The 18376-nt window shown below is 39.6% G+C and overlaps 2 protein-coding genes across 2 annotated transcripts; one reads left to right on the top strand and one right to left on the bottom strand.

Moving 5' to 3' along the window:
• The first annotated feature begins 142 nt into the window (after positions 1 to 142).
• Positions 143 to 5935, top strand: LOC134430848 (histo-blood group ABO system transferase 2-like). The gene is made up of 5 exons (XM_063178722.1): positions 143 to 214; positions 2106 to 2174; positions 2945 to 2977; positions 3518 to 3652; positions 4529 to 5935. Exons 1-5 carry the CDS (start codon positions 150 to 152, stop codon positions 5244 to 5246), a joined length of 1020 nt encoding a protein of 339 aa, XP_063034792.1. The 5' UTR covers positions 143 to 149; the 3' UTR covers positions 5247 to 5935.
• Positions 5936 to 6696: 761 nt separating this feature from the next.
• Positions 6697 to 15988, bottom strand: LOC134430802 (olfactory receptor 10C1-like). The gene is made up of 3 exons (XM_063178686.1): positions 15104 to 15988; positions 7466 to 7518; positions 6697 to 6721 (listed from the first exon to the last, which is right to left on the bottom strand). The coding sequence occupies exons 1-3, from the start codon at positions 15986 to 15988 to the stop codon at positions 6697 to 6699; spliced, it is 963 nt and encodes a 320-aa protein (XP_063034756.1).
• Between the last annotated feature and the right edge of the window lie 2388 nt (positions 15989 to 18376).

Here is an 18376-nt window from a genome sequence, read left to right as displayed (position 1 = left end):
ATGTCCAAACTTGCAGTGCCAAACAAAATACTTATTCAGTATTTAATAACCAGTATTTGCTGCCTTTTTGTTTTTGTGTTTGTTTTGGGTTTTTTCCCCACTTTGCTGTCAATCCAGAGTTCACAATCTTTTTTTGCAGCACTAAGGAGATGGGAATGACAAAATTACATGGCCTGGCTATTCTAGTGACAGCAGGGATCACTGGTGCAATCTGGTGGGTGTTTAACCTTTGATAATTATTCTCAACAAGAATTTCTTTCTACTGCCCAGACTCAGACAGGTTTCTTCTAACTAATGTAGGTACAATGTAAGCTTTGAATTTACACAAATTCAAAATCCCCTTTTACATTCAAAAGATGAAAATAAGCAAGGTGTGGACACTTTTAACATTTTCTGTGAAATTCTAAAAGTCTGATTAATAATCTCTCTGTATTCCTGTGAGTACAAATGTGTGTTTTCATGTTTACATCCCGCACTTCTGTGCTCCAGACCAGCACAAGGATGCTGGAATTCTGTGGACTGGATTTAGCTGTGTTTGATTCAGCTGAATTTATTTATCATGGTTTGTTTGAGTCTCCCTTGGTTGTTAAGTTTGCTGCAAGGATCTTTTAGTTGTTTACCTAGACTGTTCATTCTGAAAGTAGTTTTTCTTCTTCTAAAATAAGGAACAGAAGGTATGCATGAGCAACCCCTCACCTGTACTTCAAATATTATCAAGAAATAATATAAAGAAAAAAATATATACATATACATATAAAATATATATATTACATATAAAAATATACATTATATATATATAATATTGAGAATATTTCAAGTATTCTTCAATCTAAAAAAGTTGTTTTGAGGTGGTTGGTTTCATGCCAATATTCAAATCTCAGCCTTGATTGATTTGACTACAAACTCTCAAAAATTCACTTCTTTTCAAACCAGGACAGGTTTGTATTCAGTGTTCTGGAGCCTGAAATCAGAGCAGGGGGGGTTAATTCAGAGTTGGCTGGAACAATATTGAAGATCTGTTCCAGTTGTAGGAATCAGGACAAAATTTTCAGCCATTCTTTCTCTGCAGCAGAGCATCAAATGCTCAAATGTGAGCACAAATGCTCACATTTTTGTTTAAATTTACATTCAAATCCCACAGAATGGCCAGAGCAAAGGGATGCTGTGAACATCTGGATTCAAGAGGCAGCTGCAGAGGAGTTCTGGCATCAGCTGAGACCAAGTTCTGCTCAAAGCACACACATTGCCTTTGGTGCAAACAGTCTGGGGCAAATTAAATGACTCGCAGATCCTCAGAGCTGATTGACCTTCAGATAACTTTAGGCTAAACTCCTGTGTGAAAAACACCAATCACTTGTTTCTAAAATTTTAAAAATTTAATAGTAATAAAATGGTTATAAAAATAGTAATATAATTAGGGTAAGAAAAATTTTGACAATTTGGATTAGGACAATACGAGACAAAAAAACCCCAAAGAGTTACAGACATCTGGGTGCCACTTTCTGGGCAAAATAAGCCCAAAAAAGGACCCATATGAACAGAGGATTAACCCTTAAAAGCAATAACCTGTTGCATATTCATACATCTCATACATGATGCATAAATTCCATTCAAACACAGGATTCTGTCTGGTCAGTGTCAACTTCTTCCTCTGAATCCTAACAGTGTCTTCAGGGCTGAGCAAGGTGGGAAGAAGTTCATTTCTTCTGATAAGGGAGCAATAAATTTTCTTTCTCTGAAAGATTCAGGTGTCCTGTGGTTGCTGAATCCTCTCGTTAAAAAGTCTCTTACATGGCACAGTTTCTATCTTAACATTATGTTATAACCTAAAACTCTATTTAACACACTACTTAAGAAAATTAATACAGCATCACTTTCTGACATAACACATATAATATTCATTTTAATATTTTCCAAAAGCCAATCATAAAATACACATTTTTCGCATCCTGTCTTGAAACAGCTGAGATTTGCAAATCCTCGTCACCATACTGACCCCACAAATGTTCTGTTAGATTTGTTTTATAGTTTCAGTCACAATGGAAGTGGGTGAGAGGTTGATTTTGGTTTTATCATTGACTCATTGCCTTCTTATCCTGTCCAAGGTACCACTACCCTTTCTCCCCAGCCAGAGCTCAGGAACACAAAGCCTCCCCTGGAGACGATTCAGTCCTGTAAGTTCATTCTGCAAATTGAAAAAGTAATAAAAGAGGTATGGACATACAGGAGAGCGTCACGGACATATTTTATGAAAAATCCTTCTGTTAGGATGTTTTCTCCTGAGAAGCTGAGAGGCCTCAGAAATGAAATGTGAACAATGGTTATCTGCTGTTGTGGAATGCAACAGGTGCATCTGGGATTGGTCTCATCTGCTTGTTTTTAATTAATGGCCAATCACAGTCAGCTGGCTCAGACTCTCTGGTCAGTCACAAGATTTTATTATGATTCCATTCCTTTCCTTTCTTCTATTCATTTAGTATAGTTCTAATATATAATTTTCTTTTAATATAATATATGTAATAAAATAATAAATCAAGCCTTCTGAAACATGGAGTCAAGATTCTCATCTCTTCCCTCATCCTGGGACCCCTGTGAACACCATCACAGGAAAGAGTTTACCAAAGGATCAGTCCAGGCCATGAGGACAACACTCACCTAAAAGACTCATTTTTAGGCACCAGATCCATGCCCTGGAAGTGCAAATTTCCATTTTGATATGAGCCACCCTGCAGGGTCATATTGTATATGAACTCATATAAATAATAAAATAGTGTTTATGGTGGAGTCTGGATGCTCATTGACATTGAACCACACAAAGATCTCTTGTGGGGCTCATTTCTCATTAAAAAAAAAAAATCTGAAACTTCTGTGCCACAATTCATTTATGTACCCTTTGTTTCTCCCTGTATAATATTTCCAATATTTTTTTTATTTTCATTTGCAGAAAAATAGATGAAACATCTCTGATGCTTCCATGGTAAGTGCACCTGCTCTGGCACAATGGAATATCATGACCATGAAATCCCATTGATGTCAGAAACACAGAGTGGCACTGACAGGATAGCCGAGAGCCAGACTGAATGAAATAGAAGCCTGACTAGAAAATCAACTCTTCCATAAACCATAGAATGCATAGATGAAGAATCTGTAATTTGTTACTTTCAGAAAGGAAACCGAGTAATGATGATGAAAGTTGAAAATATTTTGGTTTAATTTTATCTTAATTCAGTTTTTTGCATCCTCTGTCACAACTCAGAAGCTAAAAAATCAAAATACAATTTTTGTGATGGCAGTCACCATCATACCTGATGTGTAAACACCTATGGAATTAACATTTTTGGTCACTGGGATAAACTATTTTCTGGAATTGCCTATTCAGAAATCTGTGCTGCAATCAGAAACCTGAGCTGTGATTTCAAAGTGAGACTGGAATGATTAATTCAGTGTTACATCTGTGTTTATTTTGATGAATTTCCTGGGCCATCTCAAGCCTGCCTTCATTCCCAACCCCTTGCAGGAGGAGGGATGTGCTGGTGCTGACACCATGGCTGGCTCCAATTGTCTGGGAAGGCACGTTCAGCAGAGACATCCTGGATGCTCAATATCTGCAGAAGAACCTGGTCACTGGAGTGGTCACTTTTGCTGTTGAAAAGTACTGGTTTGTCCTTTATTTCTTGTCAAATAGTTAAACCTCTCTGCAGTACTGCTGGTGGAGCATGATTGTATCTGCAAGGGATGGAGGAAGGAATGATGAATCTGACTACAGGTTCTCAGAAGGCTAATTTATTATTAATTTTATTTTATTTTATATACTTTTACTATCATATATAATTATTAATTTTATATATAATTAATTATTATATATTATATTAAAAATACTATACTATACCAAAGGATACAGAAAGGATACTTACTGAATGCTAAAAAGATAGTAATGAAAATTATATATATTCTATATATAAATTATACATATATATATATAATTTCTATAAAAATAATAATATATAATGTTATATAAAATTATATATAATAATTAATTATATGTATAATTAATTTTTATATATTATATTATAAATACTATACTATACTAAAGGATACAGAAAGGATACTTGCTGAATGCTAAAAAAAATAATAATGAAAACTCCTGACTCTTTCCAGAGTCTCCACAGAGCTTGGCCCCAACTGGCCAAAGAGTGAAAACATCTCACAGCAGAGTAATATTTTCCTCTTTGAGCCAGGTCTCATAAGCTCTTGGAGATTTATATCACACCCAAGATAGCTCAGCTAGCTTAGAAGGCATAAAATCAGCAGGATGGCTTCTGTGGTAGTGTTGGAAACAAAAAGGTATAATAAAAGGCAAAATAACAAAACTCTTTGCAGAGAAAAACCCAGCAGCTGTGTTAAATAAAGGACAGTAACATCATAAAAAGGAGCAATAGATAGAAAAAGAGAAAGAAAATGAATTTGAAAAGCTGTCACTCCTCAGCAGAAGGAGCCTCTCTATTCTCTTCCTTTCCATGTCTCTTAGCTATGTCCAGTTCATAGAAGGGTTCATGAGCTCTGCCAACAAATACTTCCTTGCTGGGCACCCCGTGAACTTCTACCTGTTCACAGACTGTCCCGAGAAGGTCTCCCACCTTCAGATGGCCCCTGAGAACCACCTGTTTGTCATCCCTGTCCAGCATGACCCCAGGTGGCAGGACATCTCCAGGAGCCGCATGGACATCCTCAGCTCCTACATCCAGAGCCAGTTCCAGCACGAGGTGGATTATCTGTACTCCGTGGATATCAATGTCCAGCTCCTGGCACATATTGGCGTGGAGATCATCGATGCCTTGGTGGCCACCATCAGCTCCTGGCAGGTCACCCCACAGCAGGAGGACAAAGCCTCTGAGAAACACTCTGAGTCCCAACCTGCCATCCCTGAGGGACAAGGGGACTTCCACTACACTGCCAGCTTCTATGGGGGCAGCGTGGCTGAGGTGTACAAGCTGAGCAGAGCCTGCTCTGCAGGGCTGCTGCAGGACAGAGAAAATGGCATTGAGGGTCCCTGGCACCACGAGAGCCACCTCAACAGGTACCTCCTGCAGCACAAACCCACCAGGCTGCTGTCCCCAGAGTACTACTGGGACACAGAGCTGAGCTCCAGCAGCATCCTGGTGAAGAGGATGTGCCCTGTGCACCAGCACAGCCAGAGGCAAGCTCCTCAAACAAAGAGTGTGAGGCCTTCCTTCTTCTCTGTCTGAAGTTTCCCTCATCTGCTGTTGGGAAGGATGAAAGTTTGACAAGGAAAGTCTCACAGATGCTTAGCAGAAAGATTTTTAAATGTAGAGTCTGATGAAGGAATAGAGATGGAAGCAAGTTTTGGTATAGAAGAAAAGAATTGCTGAGCCAGTCTTACTGGATAACCAAGGAGGCAAAGGGTGTGTTAGTTAGAAGGGGGTTTTATGGCTTAGAGCAAAGGATAAACCCACCTCAAACAAGAAAATGTTTTTACCAAGCACAAAGATAGACAGGCAAACAAGTCAGCGAAGTTGCAAGTAGAAAAAAGGTCTCAGAATTTTCCACTGCAAGAAAACTGAAAAACAACTTCCAGCTTAAACTGTAATGTACTGACTTTGAGTGATTGGAGAACAGTAACATGAATATGGTAATTACAGTAGTTATGATAGGCTAGAGATAAAAGTTAAGGTATAGATTGGTTCTACTGTATGAAGATGCTCAGCAAAGAGAAGTATAGAATGCAATGTAACTAAAAGAAAAATATATAATGCATTGTAACCAAAAGAAAAGTATAGAATGCATTGGAACCTAAACTAAGGGTCTCTGGAGCTGACAGCTGTAGGCACAGCTCTGTTGCCCATGACCCTTGAGTGCTGTAACCTCTTGGATGGAATAAACTGCATTTTGGATACAATAAACTGCATTTTGAATACAATAGACTGCATTTTGGATACAATAAACTGTATTTTGAAGAGCCACCTGGAGTCCCACATCCCTCATTTCAGCTCTTAAAATCTGCCTCATGATCATCATGAAAGGGACACAGATTGGGGACCACCAAAGAAAAAGGATCCTTGTGTGAAATTCTGGCCCTGCTGGAGAAAGTTGCTTGCCAAGGACCCCAAGGCCTGAGCACATTGCTGAGCTGTTGTTCACAGGTGTGTTTGCTGCATGCTGCACTGAACCTGGTGAAAAGATTTATGGGGGAGGCATTTTAATGGTGGTATGTGCTTTATTGCAATTTCATTCCTTAAGAATACAGATTTGAAAACAGAACAAGGAGACAACATCGTGCCCAAACCTGGTTTGTCCAAAACTGGGCAGTAAAAGGTTACTGAAAGAGGGCCAGACAAGAGGAAGCTGTGTGATTTGATGAGTTTTCAGATAAAGATTGGTGTGAACATTCAGCTGAAGCATTCTGGGAAATTGAGTTAGTTACAATCTACTTAACTAGTTACTTAGGCAAAAGTAATCAAATAATTTTAGATCAATGGAGCAGGACACAGATTTAGATGTAAGACTCAGAGAAAGTCAATTCTGGTATGAACCAGCCCTTTTGAATCACTTCAGAGAGCACAGATGATGCTGGTCCCATGAAATCAGAGTGCTGAATTAGGTGAGGGGGTAAATGAATCTTCATTTTTGCAGCATTTCCCCTCTGTGAGGCTTAATCCTCTGCTGCTATCTGATTTCTCAGTCACTGCTGAACAGGTTTAACCTGTGAAATTTGACCCCTTGGGAGACAGGACAGTGCAGGGCTCCCAGTGCAGAACAAAGACCTGCGCAGGTTCTGCAGCCCCTGGAACATCCTGGGCACTGGAAAATCTCTCTTCTCCATAGAGCTTCCCATCCCAATGCCTCTGGAAACTGGAATCACGTTTCCCAGCACCTTCACAGACAGGAGTGAGCTCAGTTGGTTATTCTGAATAAGGACCACCAAATTCTCTGCCTAGTGGCCCTCATCTTACCAAGGTATGAAATTTTAGCTGATCCTTGCACCGTGCAAATTCCTGCCTTGTGCTGGGGTCAAACCTGTCCAGGAAAGGGTTAATGGGAGTGGGTGATGGCAAAATGTACTGGAACAGCAAAAATGGGACAGACTTAGCAGAGTTCTGTACCTGGGCCAGAGCAACACTACGCAGCAGGACAGATTAGGCCAGAGGAAATATAATTTTCTATGATTTCTAAATAATAGAAATTTAATTTTCTATTATTTCCAGTCAAACACCTGGCTGCAAGGGATGGTATAATAGAGTCTATGCTGAGTTGCTATTTAACTTTTAAGAGAGTATAAAGATTGTGAGATTTAGCCTTACTAGCTTCCAAAATCTAGTCCCAATGATGATAAGAAATCAGTGTGTGAAGGGTAACAAAGGATTTAGGCTCCTGGACATGCTGACACACATCACCATTGTCAGGGCTGGAATGGGTTGTGGATTGTTGGATTAATCCCTTTTCTGACCCAGAAGTGGGGTAACTGAGAGGTATTTTAAAATGTTTTATTCCATTTTCAATCTTGTGTGAAGGGTGAGACAATACAGATGTTATAATTCACACCATCACAATCAGAACCCAATTATTTCCTAATTACAGTATATTATAAGTGCTTCTTGGTCTATCAGCTTTTGCCACACCATGCTGTAAATACCTTGAAGTTAATAATCTAAAATTACCTCTCGTGGGTCCTACTACAGTGCATCTTTCATAGTTCTATTTCTCCAAAGTATCTAATCTTATTTATAAAACCATCATTTGAATCTTGTTTCTAGCTCCATTTCTCTCCCAGCAATGTCTGTCCTGTTCCATGGCATTTCCAAGTCAGCATTTCTCACCTCCAGGTTTGCACACAGATGCACACACTGTGTGAGCCTTCTGCCAGACATGGAAAATTCCCTACAAATCCATTTCCCCCAGTGCATGCTGTCACTCACTGCTGTGGTATTTCCTACCCCTTGTACAGGAAGAGCCACAAGGAGCCAGGAATGAGGATGTGCCCAGGTGACACTGAGTGGTTCTGCTTGAGAGGAAGGAACAAAGAACTGGAACAATCTGGCAGGCCAGGCAGTGAGCTGGGATGGCCCTTGAGGTGTTGTGAGGTCTGCAGGATGAGGTGAGAGATGAGAATTCGACTCCAAGTTCTCAGAAGGCTGATATATTATATTATATTATATTATATTATATTATATTATATTATATTATATTATATTATATTATATTATATTATATTATATTATATTATATTATATTATATTATATTATATTATATTATATTATATTATATTATATTATATTATATTATATTATATTATATTATATCATTACATTACATTACATTACATTACATTACATTACATTACATTACATTACTGTATTACATTATATTATAATGTATTCGAAAAATATACTAAAGAAAGAGAAAGGGTACATCAGAAGCCTAAACAAGAATGATAATAAAAACCCATGACTGACTCCTCAGAGTCTGACACAGCTGGTTGTGATTGGCCATTACTTAAAAACAATTCACATATTTGGATAAATAATCTTCAGATCACGTTCCAGAGGAGCAAAACATGGAGTAGCTGATCTTGCCAGGAGAAGAAATCCTGGCGAAGGGATTTTTCAGAAAATATCATGGTGACAGTCCCTGAGTTACACTGAGATAATGGGGGAGAAAGAACTCCCAGAACAGAAAGTTACAACAGTGCACAAAGTCTCCATGGCTCCTTGTGGTAATCAGAAAAACAGAAACCTCCAGAGACACTGAAGGATTTGATCTGCAGCCTTGGAAGAAGCTTGGATTGATGTAAAAATACAATACACAGGTGTTAAGCAGAAAATAATAAACTTATATTTCTATAATATAAGAATGGTGAGACTGTAATAAGGTGAGACTATGCCTTAAGTGAGAAACTGGACTGATAGATGATGAAGGGTTATATAAAAGAAAAAGGGTGTGCTTGTAAAAACCACCATTAAAAACTTCTTTATACTTGCAGAAATGTGAAATAGAAGTGGATTTGTAGTCAGGGAACAGAAAACAGGAATCGAGGCCTGTTGCCTTCAGAAGTCAGGTTCACAAATGTATACAAATCCATCAAAAAATTTCTTTATACTTGCAGGAATGTGAAATAGAGCTGGATTTGTAGTCAGGGAACAGAAAACAGGAATCAAGGCCTGTTGCCTTCAGAAGTCAGGTGCACTCAAGTTGGTGCATTAAATAGGTTCTGTTTCATACATAAGGTTGTATACTTTACTTAGAGCCTTTACAAATCGAAATCTTTACAATCTACTTAGAGCCATTACAAACTTTCTTTTACTTGCAGGAATGTGAAATAGAGGTGGATTTGTAGTAAGGGAACACAAATCAGGAATCAAGGCCTGTTGCCTTCAGAAGTCAGGTTCACTCCCTAGCAGACTCTGTCATCCAAGTGTTTGGAGGAAATTCAGAGTGATGCATCCACGAGAATTGCCAAGAATGATTTTTCTCACCGAGGGAACAGGGGGCTGTGCATTTTAATTGGCGCCTGGAGGTGGCTGAACCTGTCCTGGTCAGTGGAACCCTGACAGAGCAGAGCAGAGCAGCTGTGAATGCAGAAGGACTGGCTGTGGGTGGGAAAAGTGCCAAACTGATAAGGTGGAGCAAGCCAGGAAGTCAGAGATGAATCAGGATTAAGTCTGGGATTACTTAAATTCTAGGATGGTAAATCACTGGCTCAGCATGGATGTTATGGTCTCTAAATATTTATGGTGTCTAAATAGAGATTCATGCTCTGGGTCAGGTTTGGCAGGAGCAGGGCACAGCAAATCTAGGATTCTAAAAAAATTGTTATGTACATGGGTGAATAATGGGTGGAAATGGATGTACCAGAATAGGAGAGCAGTCTTTAGATTGGGGTAGTGGGGAAAATACGAGCAGGTTGTGATGCAGAAGTGAATAGAACTGAGGAGACAGCTCAGCCTTATCACACTATTCTCCACTGCCAGTGAATTTTGCAGCTCCATCTCCAGAAATGCCTCCAGCATTGTGACATTCTGTGCTTGTGACACAGTCCTGCAGCTCTGCTGAACCACCCCCACACAGCAGCAGCTCCAGCAGCTGGCATTTGTCACCACATTTCTCCTCACAGAGAAAAGCAAGGCACAATTCTCCCCAAGAATATTATTCTGGGTTTCACATTCTCTGAACCTCAGAGAAAGGAAGAACAATTCTTATCTCATTTGCTGTGCCTGTGTTTGTGCCAAAGTAGAATGCAATATGGAGATTGTTTACCCACAGTGATGGTGTTTGGGTTCCTTGGCCTGTCGGGGCCAGGTGCACAGGCCCCACATTTTTCTTCACAGAGAAAAGCAAGGCACAATTCTTCCCCAGAATATTCTTATTTCATTTGCTGTGCCTGGGTTGTGCCAAAGTAGAATGCAATGCAGAGATTGTTTACCCACAGTGATGGTGTTTTGTTTCCTTGGCCTGTCAGGGCCAGGTGTGTGTGTGTGTGTCAGGACTGTCACTGACAGCCACAAGATTCTGTGCAGGGTGTGCAGGGTTGAGTGCTTGGCAGATTTAATTTAGATGTAATGTAATACAGTATAGAATATTATAGTATTTAAAGTAATTAATATTAAAGTAATGAATATTAAAGTGACTAATGTTAATATTTATTTAAAATACTAAATTTAAATATTCTTAAAATAAAAAATTAATTTATATTAAAGTAATATAGTATTTTAAAGTAATTAATTAGCCTTCTGATAAGATGGAGTCAGATGCATCACTCCCTCCCCTCATCGAGGAGAGGGAATTTAGTGTTATATAGTATAATATAGTATTATATTGTGTAATTTAGTAATCGTGTAATTATAGTGTAGTATAGTATTATATAGTGTAATATAGTAATAATATAGTTTAATAGTGTGTAATATAGTATAGTAATGTAATATAATAAGTAATTAATTAGCCTTCTGATAAGATGGAGTCAGATGCATCATTCTCTCCCCTCATTGGGGGTTCCCTATAAATTCCATAGGCCTTCCTCTCTCCAGGTGGTGCTTGCAGCACAAATCCAGCAAATCCAGGCTGCTGCTCCCATCTGCTGCCCGAAGTGTTCATTGCAAGCCTCTCTCCCTGTCTGGGAGGCAGCAGCAGCAGCAGCTTGAAATAATCTTCAGGGGTGCTCTGCACAAAGGAGAACTTAAACAGAAGTTACACTATGGATGTGATGCCTCAGGTTTCAGCTTTTCTATTTTTCAGGTTCTGTGATGCCTTGGGAATAGCAAACAGAACTTTGAGAATGAAATCAAGATTGCAAGAAGATCAAACCAGATTTACCAGAAAAAGAAAATGGCATCAGACTTCTGCAAGCAAGAGGTGTTAAAAATGTATGTTTGTTTATATGATTATTGACCAAATCACTGTAGTAAAACATTACTAGCCTCCCTAAAATAGTATATAAGTGTTTGTATCCCACAATAAAATTAGATTCTGATCACCAAATCAGTGTTCCCTGTCTCTCCTCATCCCTGGCAGGTTACCTTCCCCCTTCCTGGCCAGCAGGGCACCGTGAGGAGCAGGAAAGGCCCTGGCTCTGTGCAAGCACAGCTCAGCAATGAAAACCCCTCATGTTTACCTGGAATTCTGGGGAGAAAAAGGGAATCAGTGTATTGTTAGGAGAGGAAATGTTTTCATCTACTTCTTTATGTACTGGTGATGGTGAGAAGGAGGAGGTTTGGTCTGAGTGTTTGCAGGATGTTTTGCTGTCACTGTACTGGCCATCAAGGTGAGAATATAAAGAGATAATAAAACTACAAAGAGCAAAGGGAGCAAATGAGAGATTCCAGGAGTCTGAATTCACTCCATTTTACGCTGTGAGGTACAGGAGGACATCCTGCCCTGCTTGTTCTATTACAGATATTTTTGGTTTACACCAGAGCATGTGGTTTTGAACTTTTGAGCAATGGCTTTGGTTAAAGGAACTTACACCAGCCAGAAACAGTACCTATGAGCTGTCTCTTGCTGGGAAGGGATTCTTGCTTCCCTTTGGTCCTTGCTCCTGGGATTTGTTCATCTCTGGGCAGAGGTAAACCAGGCCTTCTGATAAGATGGAGTCAGATGCCTGTTGGCCTCATGAACACAATGCAATGTCCTGACAGGTCCTGCAGCTGTTCTGAAGTTTTTAAAAACTCCTCACTCTCTCCATCTCTGATGTTACAAGGGTGTAGCACCAAAGGAGAGGAGTATTCCCAGTCTCATCTAGATTTGTGTTGATGTGATCCTGCCATTTCTTCAGAAAAGGAAACATTTGTGTTAGGTAAAATCTAAGAGCAATTAGCTGGAGCTAACAAGGATTTCTGCAATTAGACTGGCTCCTGAGATTCAGAACTTTCCTAGCTGGTGAATTGCCCTCTCCCCAATTCTCTGCAGCCCAGTATCTCCCCTGGGAGGGACCCAGCTAAACACAGAGGCCTAGTTAAAACTTGGTGAAACTCTGATGCCTTGGGACGTCTGCACTCAGAGTCTTGGAAATAAACTTCATGGAGAGGAGGGAATAGGCAGCCAGGGATGTGAGCAAGGGCACAAGGGAAGAGCTGGAGAAACTAAAAGCCAAATAAACTCAAGATACTTATAATATCAATGATGCAGACATGCTGCAGTGAGCTCCTGATGTGTTCCAATTTAAAGTCAAAATAATCTGCTCATTATCGCAAGAGCAATAATTGTCTTGTTCCAGAGCAGGTTTGCTGTGACAGCGGAGGCCTCACGGCCATTCTGTGCAGGGCTGATGGCAGAGGCAGCTCTGGGGGGGACAAATGGGCTCTCAGCAAGGTCACAGAGCCACAGAAGCTCAGAGCTGGTAGGGACGTGCCAGGACCATCCATCCCAGCTCCTGGCCCTGCACAGGACACCCTCAGGGTCACCACAGGTGTGTGACAGCATTGTCCAGGCACCTCAGGAGCTCAGGTGGACGTGGTGCTGAGCCCACTGCCCTGGGGAGGCTCTGCCAGGGCCCAAGCACCCTCTGAGTGAAATGGTTTTTGTTGATATCCAACCTAAACCTGCCCTCAGTCAGCTCCAGCCATTTCCTCAAGTCCTGTCACTGCCATGAGGGTGAAGAGATGGACAGATGGACACCTGCCCCTCACTGCCCCTCAGGAGGATGGAGCAGACCACAATGAGGTCCGACCCCAGGGTCCTCTCCTCCAGGCCCACAGAACTCCACAATTTCAAGAGACTTCACAGGAGTGGCACATATGATCACAAATTCTGTCATTGTCCAGTGGAGGACAATGAATCCCATGAATCCTCACAGAATCTCTTTTGTGAGGCCAGGCTGAGGTAGCTGGGCCTGGTCAGCCTCCAGAAGAATGAGAGGGGACCTTATTCCCATGTGAAATATCTTCAGGGAGGTTGTCAGTGATGAGGAGAGACAGGGAAGACTGATTTAGTCTGATTTATTGTGGGATACAAATACTGAATCTGCTTTATTGTGGGATTCAAATGCTTATATGTTGCAGGGTTGTGAAGGTCCCCAGGATGAGGTGAGAGATGAGAATTGACTCAAAGTTCTCAGAAGACTGATATATTATTTTATATTACATTATATTAAAAGAAAATTATATAGTAAAACTATACTAAAGAAAAAGAGACATCAGAAGTCTAGACAAGAATGAATAATAAAAATCTGTGACTGACCAGAGTCCAGACACAGCTGGACTGGGATTGGTCATTAATTAAAAACAATTCACATGGAACCAATCAAGGATGTACCTGTTGGTAAGCAACCTCCAAACCACATTCCCAAGCAATCAGATAATTGTTGTTTACATTTCTTTTCTGAGGCTTCTCAGCTTCTCAGGAGAAAAATCCTGGTGAAGGGGTTTTTCAGAAAATATCATGGTGACACTTATATACTATTTTAAGGAGGTAGTAATGTTTTACTACAGTGATTGGGTTAAAAATCACATCAACAAACACATTTTAAACATCTCTTGCTTGCAGAAGTCTGATGTAATTTTCTTTTCCTGGTAGATCCATCTGATTTGATCTTCTTGCAATCTTGATTTAATCCTCAAAGTTCTGTTTGCTGTTCCCAAGGCCTCCTGTTATCAAATCCCTTGTGCTAACCAGGTCCAAAGTCCATCATCTGTTCTGTGTCCCCCAACATCCCAACAGGAGGTTGTGTATCAAGGCATTCCCCCCACAAGAGCTTTTCTGCTGTTTGTCAGATAAATCAAACAAATTCTCCTGTAGAGAGATTTTTTGGGCCCGTGGTTATTGCTTATTTTGGGGTTAACAATGGTCTGGCATCTCCCAGCTGCCCAAAACCACCTTGCTGTTGAAAATCATGTTCTTAACTTTCCAATATCATTCCAGTTTTGAGGATTTAATAAAAAGAATTTTATTAACAGTTACAGAGCTTTACAGTGGTTAAGGTCTTCAAATGCCTAGACTTGGTCTAACATGTTTAAAACAATTATTCTAAAATTCAAGAAATATCTTTGAGGCAGTGGGGCAGGAATGCAATTTTGCACACCTCTTCTTTTTTCTCCTAATAACAATCTCAAAATTAATAATCAGTACTCATTAATTTCCTGGGCTCCATATCATAGCCTGAATTATGTCCTCTCCCAGAGAAATTTACTGAACATTTTCAGGAAATAAATGCAGAAGGATGAAAACTTATTCTTCTCAGTTCTTTCAGTAAAATCAGGCTCCTGAATATTACAATTCTGTTCAAAAAGTCAGAAGTATGTAAAACACAATTTTAAAGTTTCTGAAAAGTAGCAAGGAAAAGAAAGAGAAAGAGAAAGAAAAGAAACAGAAAAGGAAAAGGGGAAAAGTTTATCTAGTTAAGAATTTCTTAAGTATGTGGAAGAAGTTTCCTTCCAAAATGTTAACATAGCTTCTGACACTCCCTCTTACAGCTGAAAATCTCCACTCTTCTCCCTCTTTCCTTCCAAAAGCTGAAGTGAATCTGGAAATTCATTTCACTGACCAAGAATTTAGAGTGAAAAATACCAACACAAACACCTGAGACACCCCAAATATTCCATTTCATTTCCACACTAAATTAATTTTTCTCCATTTTTTCTTCAGGGCTCTTTTTACCTCCTTATTCCTCAAGCTATAAATGATGGGATTCAACAGAGGAGTCAGCACAGAATAAGAGAGTGAGAGGAATTTATCCACAGCTGCACAGTAGGTGGATTTTGGCCTCAGGTATGTGGAGCCTGCAGTGCCATAAAACAGAGTCACAACCAAGAGGTGTGAGGAGCAAGTGGAAAACGCTTTCTGCCGGCTCTCAGCTGATGCCATGTGAAGAATGGTGGAAATTATATGAATATAAGAATAAATGATGAGTAAGAAAGGGCTGAGAATAGCAAAGACAGCCACCAGAATGACCTGGAGCTCTCTTGGCAAGGTGTTGCCACAGAGCAGGTCCAGCATGGGCTGGATCTCACAGAAGAAGTGGTCGATGGCAGAGCCACACAAGGGTGAGCTGAAGGTTATCAGGCTGTGAATTAAACCCACAGCAGCCCCACAAATGTAACAGCCAGCAACCAGGCCCCTGCAGACCCTGCTGCTCATGATAATTGTGTAGTGCAAGGGGTGGCAAACTGCGAAATAACGATCGAGTGACATGGCAGCCAAGAGGAAACATTCAGCAACCCCGAAGAAAAGGAAGGAAAACATTTGCATGGCACATCTTGCCTTGGAAATACTTACTGTTCCCACCACCAGGTTCTCCAGGATGGTTGGGATCATGGCTGATAAATAGCAGATATCCAGACAGGACAGCTGAGTGAGGAAGAAATACATGGGGGTGTGAAGGGTGTTGTCAGTGTTTATTGTGAAAGCTATCACTGTGTTAGCCACCAAGGTGAGGATATAAAGAGATAATAAAATTACAAAGAGCAAAGGGTGCAAATGAGAGTTTCCAGAAAAACCCAGGAGTCTGAATTCACTCGGTCCACTGAGGTTCCCAAGGATCATCCTTCTTGGTTTGAGATGAAGCTGCAAACAGCCAGGCAAATCTGCAATCAAAATACAACTGCCTGCTTGAGCAGACAAAAGGATGGCTGGAATTTATGAGAAAAGATCTTCTGAACAGATTATAAAACTTCCTGAAGAAAATAAGGCAGCCTTATGCCTTTATTTTTGTCTCTGTTTTTGATAGATTCTTCTTTCATAGCATTGCCTTCATTGCATATTCACTACTGTCTTCAAATGCTCAGCTAGCATTTTTACCCTGTAGAAAAATAAAAGAAAATACAGCAGATATCTTTTTATGGACTAATCAATTCCAGTCTCAAAATCATCAGTAGTAGCATTTGAATATAACAAAGGTAATTTCTCTGTTACCTGTTGTGGAGTGTGGTGGAAGAAGAGGAAGGGAAAAAAACCCCTAAATTATGAGATCTCCAGAAAAGCTTTCAACTCTGAGCACTCTGCAGTGAAGGAGAGGAGAGGATTTTCCACAGCTCTTTATAATGTATTTATATGTATTTATAAAGTCCACAGAGACTGGCTAGTGCTGATGGGAGCAACAAGGAATAGTTGTTAGTGATTGGATAAATGTGATGCACTTGTTTGAGTTGACTCACAGCCACCTCTAGATTTACATAGCTTGGAAATTTATTTCTATATAAACCCAGATATCCTACAGAAATATCAAGATCTGGTTTTACTTTGCAGTAATTACTATTATTTTAATTAATGACAGCTATCATACAGGCTTACAATACTTCTGCTTTCTCAATAAAATTTGAAGGTGAAGCAAAGATACAGCCCACATTCATCTGGGGATAAGGAACAAAAGATTCACTCATTAACAATCTTAATTTTTATTGTATCCTATTAAAAGATTTTTTTTGTTTTGCTGTTGTTTGGTTTATTGTGTGTTTTTTTGCTCAACTCCACATTGTCTCTCTCACCACGGTGCCCCTTTCAATGCCAAAGAGATTGATTAAAAGTTGAATTAGTGGCTGACACTCATATTTCCAGTATTAAAACATCTCATTCAGACTGATCATTTTTCCCTTGACTGGTTTCGCCCACTTTTATTCTTAGTCACTGATTTTAGAATGACCTTTGCATCACAGCCCTATCCTGTGAACAGCAGAAAGTGATTTTGTAGGGAAGAACCACTTCATGTGATGTGTATTCTGTATGGTGATAGCCTGAAAGTGCAGTCTTTGTTTAATTAACCAGAAACATAATACAGACAGAAATTATTATCCACAGAGGAAAATCTCTGAGAAATCTGAAGGGCCTATCTGCAATGGTATGATGTGATCTCCTAAGGCAGGCCATTCCTGCACCATTAATTAGAAAATAATAAAATCAGAGTTAAATGTGAGTTATGCACGTTTTTTCCTCCTGCAAAACCTTTAAAGCCATTTTCCCATTCCTCTTTGTAGTTTGTCTCCCCATCAATTTTTAATCCCTTAATTCAGGCAAGATCAGGCCCAAGACCATGAAAGGTGAAAACATAACAGATTAAAATAGAAATGCAAGTGCTCTGAAGGTCTTTCTTTACAGTTTGTTCTAACAGAACCAGAGAAAGATTGTGCTGTACCTAAATTGTGTTGTACCTAAACAATGAGAAGAAAATTCCTGACTCCCACAACTGCAGCAGTCAATACCCACCAGACCCTTTTCCTCTGGGAACACAGATAAAAACACTTCAGATTTGTGATGTGGCCTTTTCCAAAAAAACATTAACCACAGATTTCTCCTACTGGCAGCTGAGCTACTTTATTTTATTTCATTCTTCTGTCTCTTCTTCCAGATGCTGTTGTCCTCTGGCACCTACACAGGTAGGGCTTCTCTTTCAGGGAGACTTACAGCCTATGAAGAAAAAATGGATTATTGGAATAGAACATCATTTCAATAGAAGATCAATTCAAGATATTTTTTTATTTTTGAAAAAAAAACCTGCTACACCTGAAACATGCCTGAGACAAATGTTATTTCCTGAGGTGCAAGCTACATTATTTAGCATTTTTTTTTTTTTGCATGTTACTGTGGAGATTATGTGGGATTATCTGTGTTCACTAGGTAATTCTTTCCTGGAATGCATCCCATCCAGAGAATGATAGCCTGAACTCGGATATTAAACTGTGGTTTAGAGTTATTAATCAAATCTCTCTATTCTCCATGTGTGTTGGGTGTGTAGACAACTTTGTCCCATGGGATTAAAGATGGCAAAGCAAATATATTTCTACAAATAAAATGAAGTATTTATTTACATTTATTGCAATGATTAACCAAAATAACTTGATCAGAATTATTTGTTACATAGCACAGGTAGCCATAACTACTAGTATTAGTGCACTAATTTTCAAGGAATAGAAAAGCAATTATATTAAATTTAGCAAA

Source organism: Melospiza melodia, chromosome 30 (genome assembly GCF_035770615.1).
Source record: "Melospiza melodia melodia isolate bMelMel2 chromosome 30, bMelMel2.pri, whole genome shotgun sequence".
NCBI lineage: Eukaryota > Metazoa > Chordata > Aves > Passeriformes > Passerellidae > Melospiza > Melospiza melodia.
Note: the sequence above shows the minus strand (reverse complement) of the source record. Positions and strands in the feature narration are given on the sequence as shown.

What these genes read in the sequence shown, in the direction of transcription:
- LOC134430802 (XM_063178686.1), bottom strand. Translation starts at nt 15,988, where the DNA reads ATGATCCTTGGGAACCTCAGTGGACCGAGTGAATTCAGACTCCTGGGT. An exon ending in ATAGCTTGAGGAATAAGGAG is followed by an intron (nt 7,519 to 15,103) that starts GTAAAAAGAGCC and finishes CCTTCACACAAG; the next exon opens with ATTGAAAATGGAATAAAACA. An exon ending in CTCAGTTACCCCACTTCTGG is followed by an intron (nt 6,722 to 7,465) that starts GTCAGAAAAGGG and finishes CAAATTTCACAG; the next exon opens with GTTAAACCTGTTCAGCAGTG.
- LOC134430848 (XM_063178722.1), top strand. Translation starts at nt 150, where the DNA reads ATGGGAATGACAAAATTACATGGCCTGGCTATTCTAGTGACAGCAGGG. An exon ending in CCTGGAGACGATTCAGTCCT is followed by an intron (nt 2,175 to 2,944) that starts GTAAGTTCATTC and finishes TTTCATTTGCAG; the next exon opens with AAAAATAGATGAAACATCTC. An exon ending in GTCACTTTTGCTGTTGAAAA is followed by an intron (nt 3,653 to 4,528) that starts GTACTGGTTTGT and finishes CATGTCTCTTAG; the next exon opens with CTATGTCCAGTTCATAGAAG.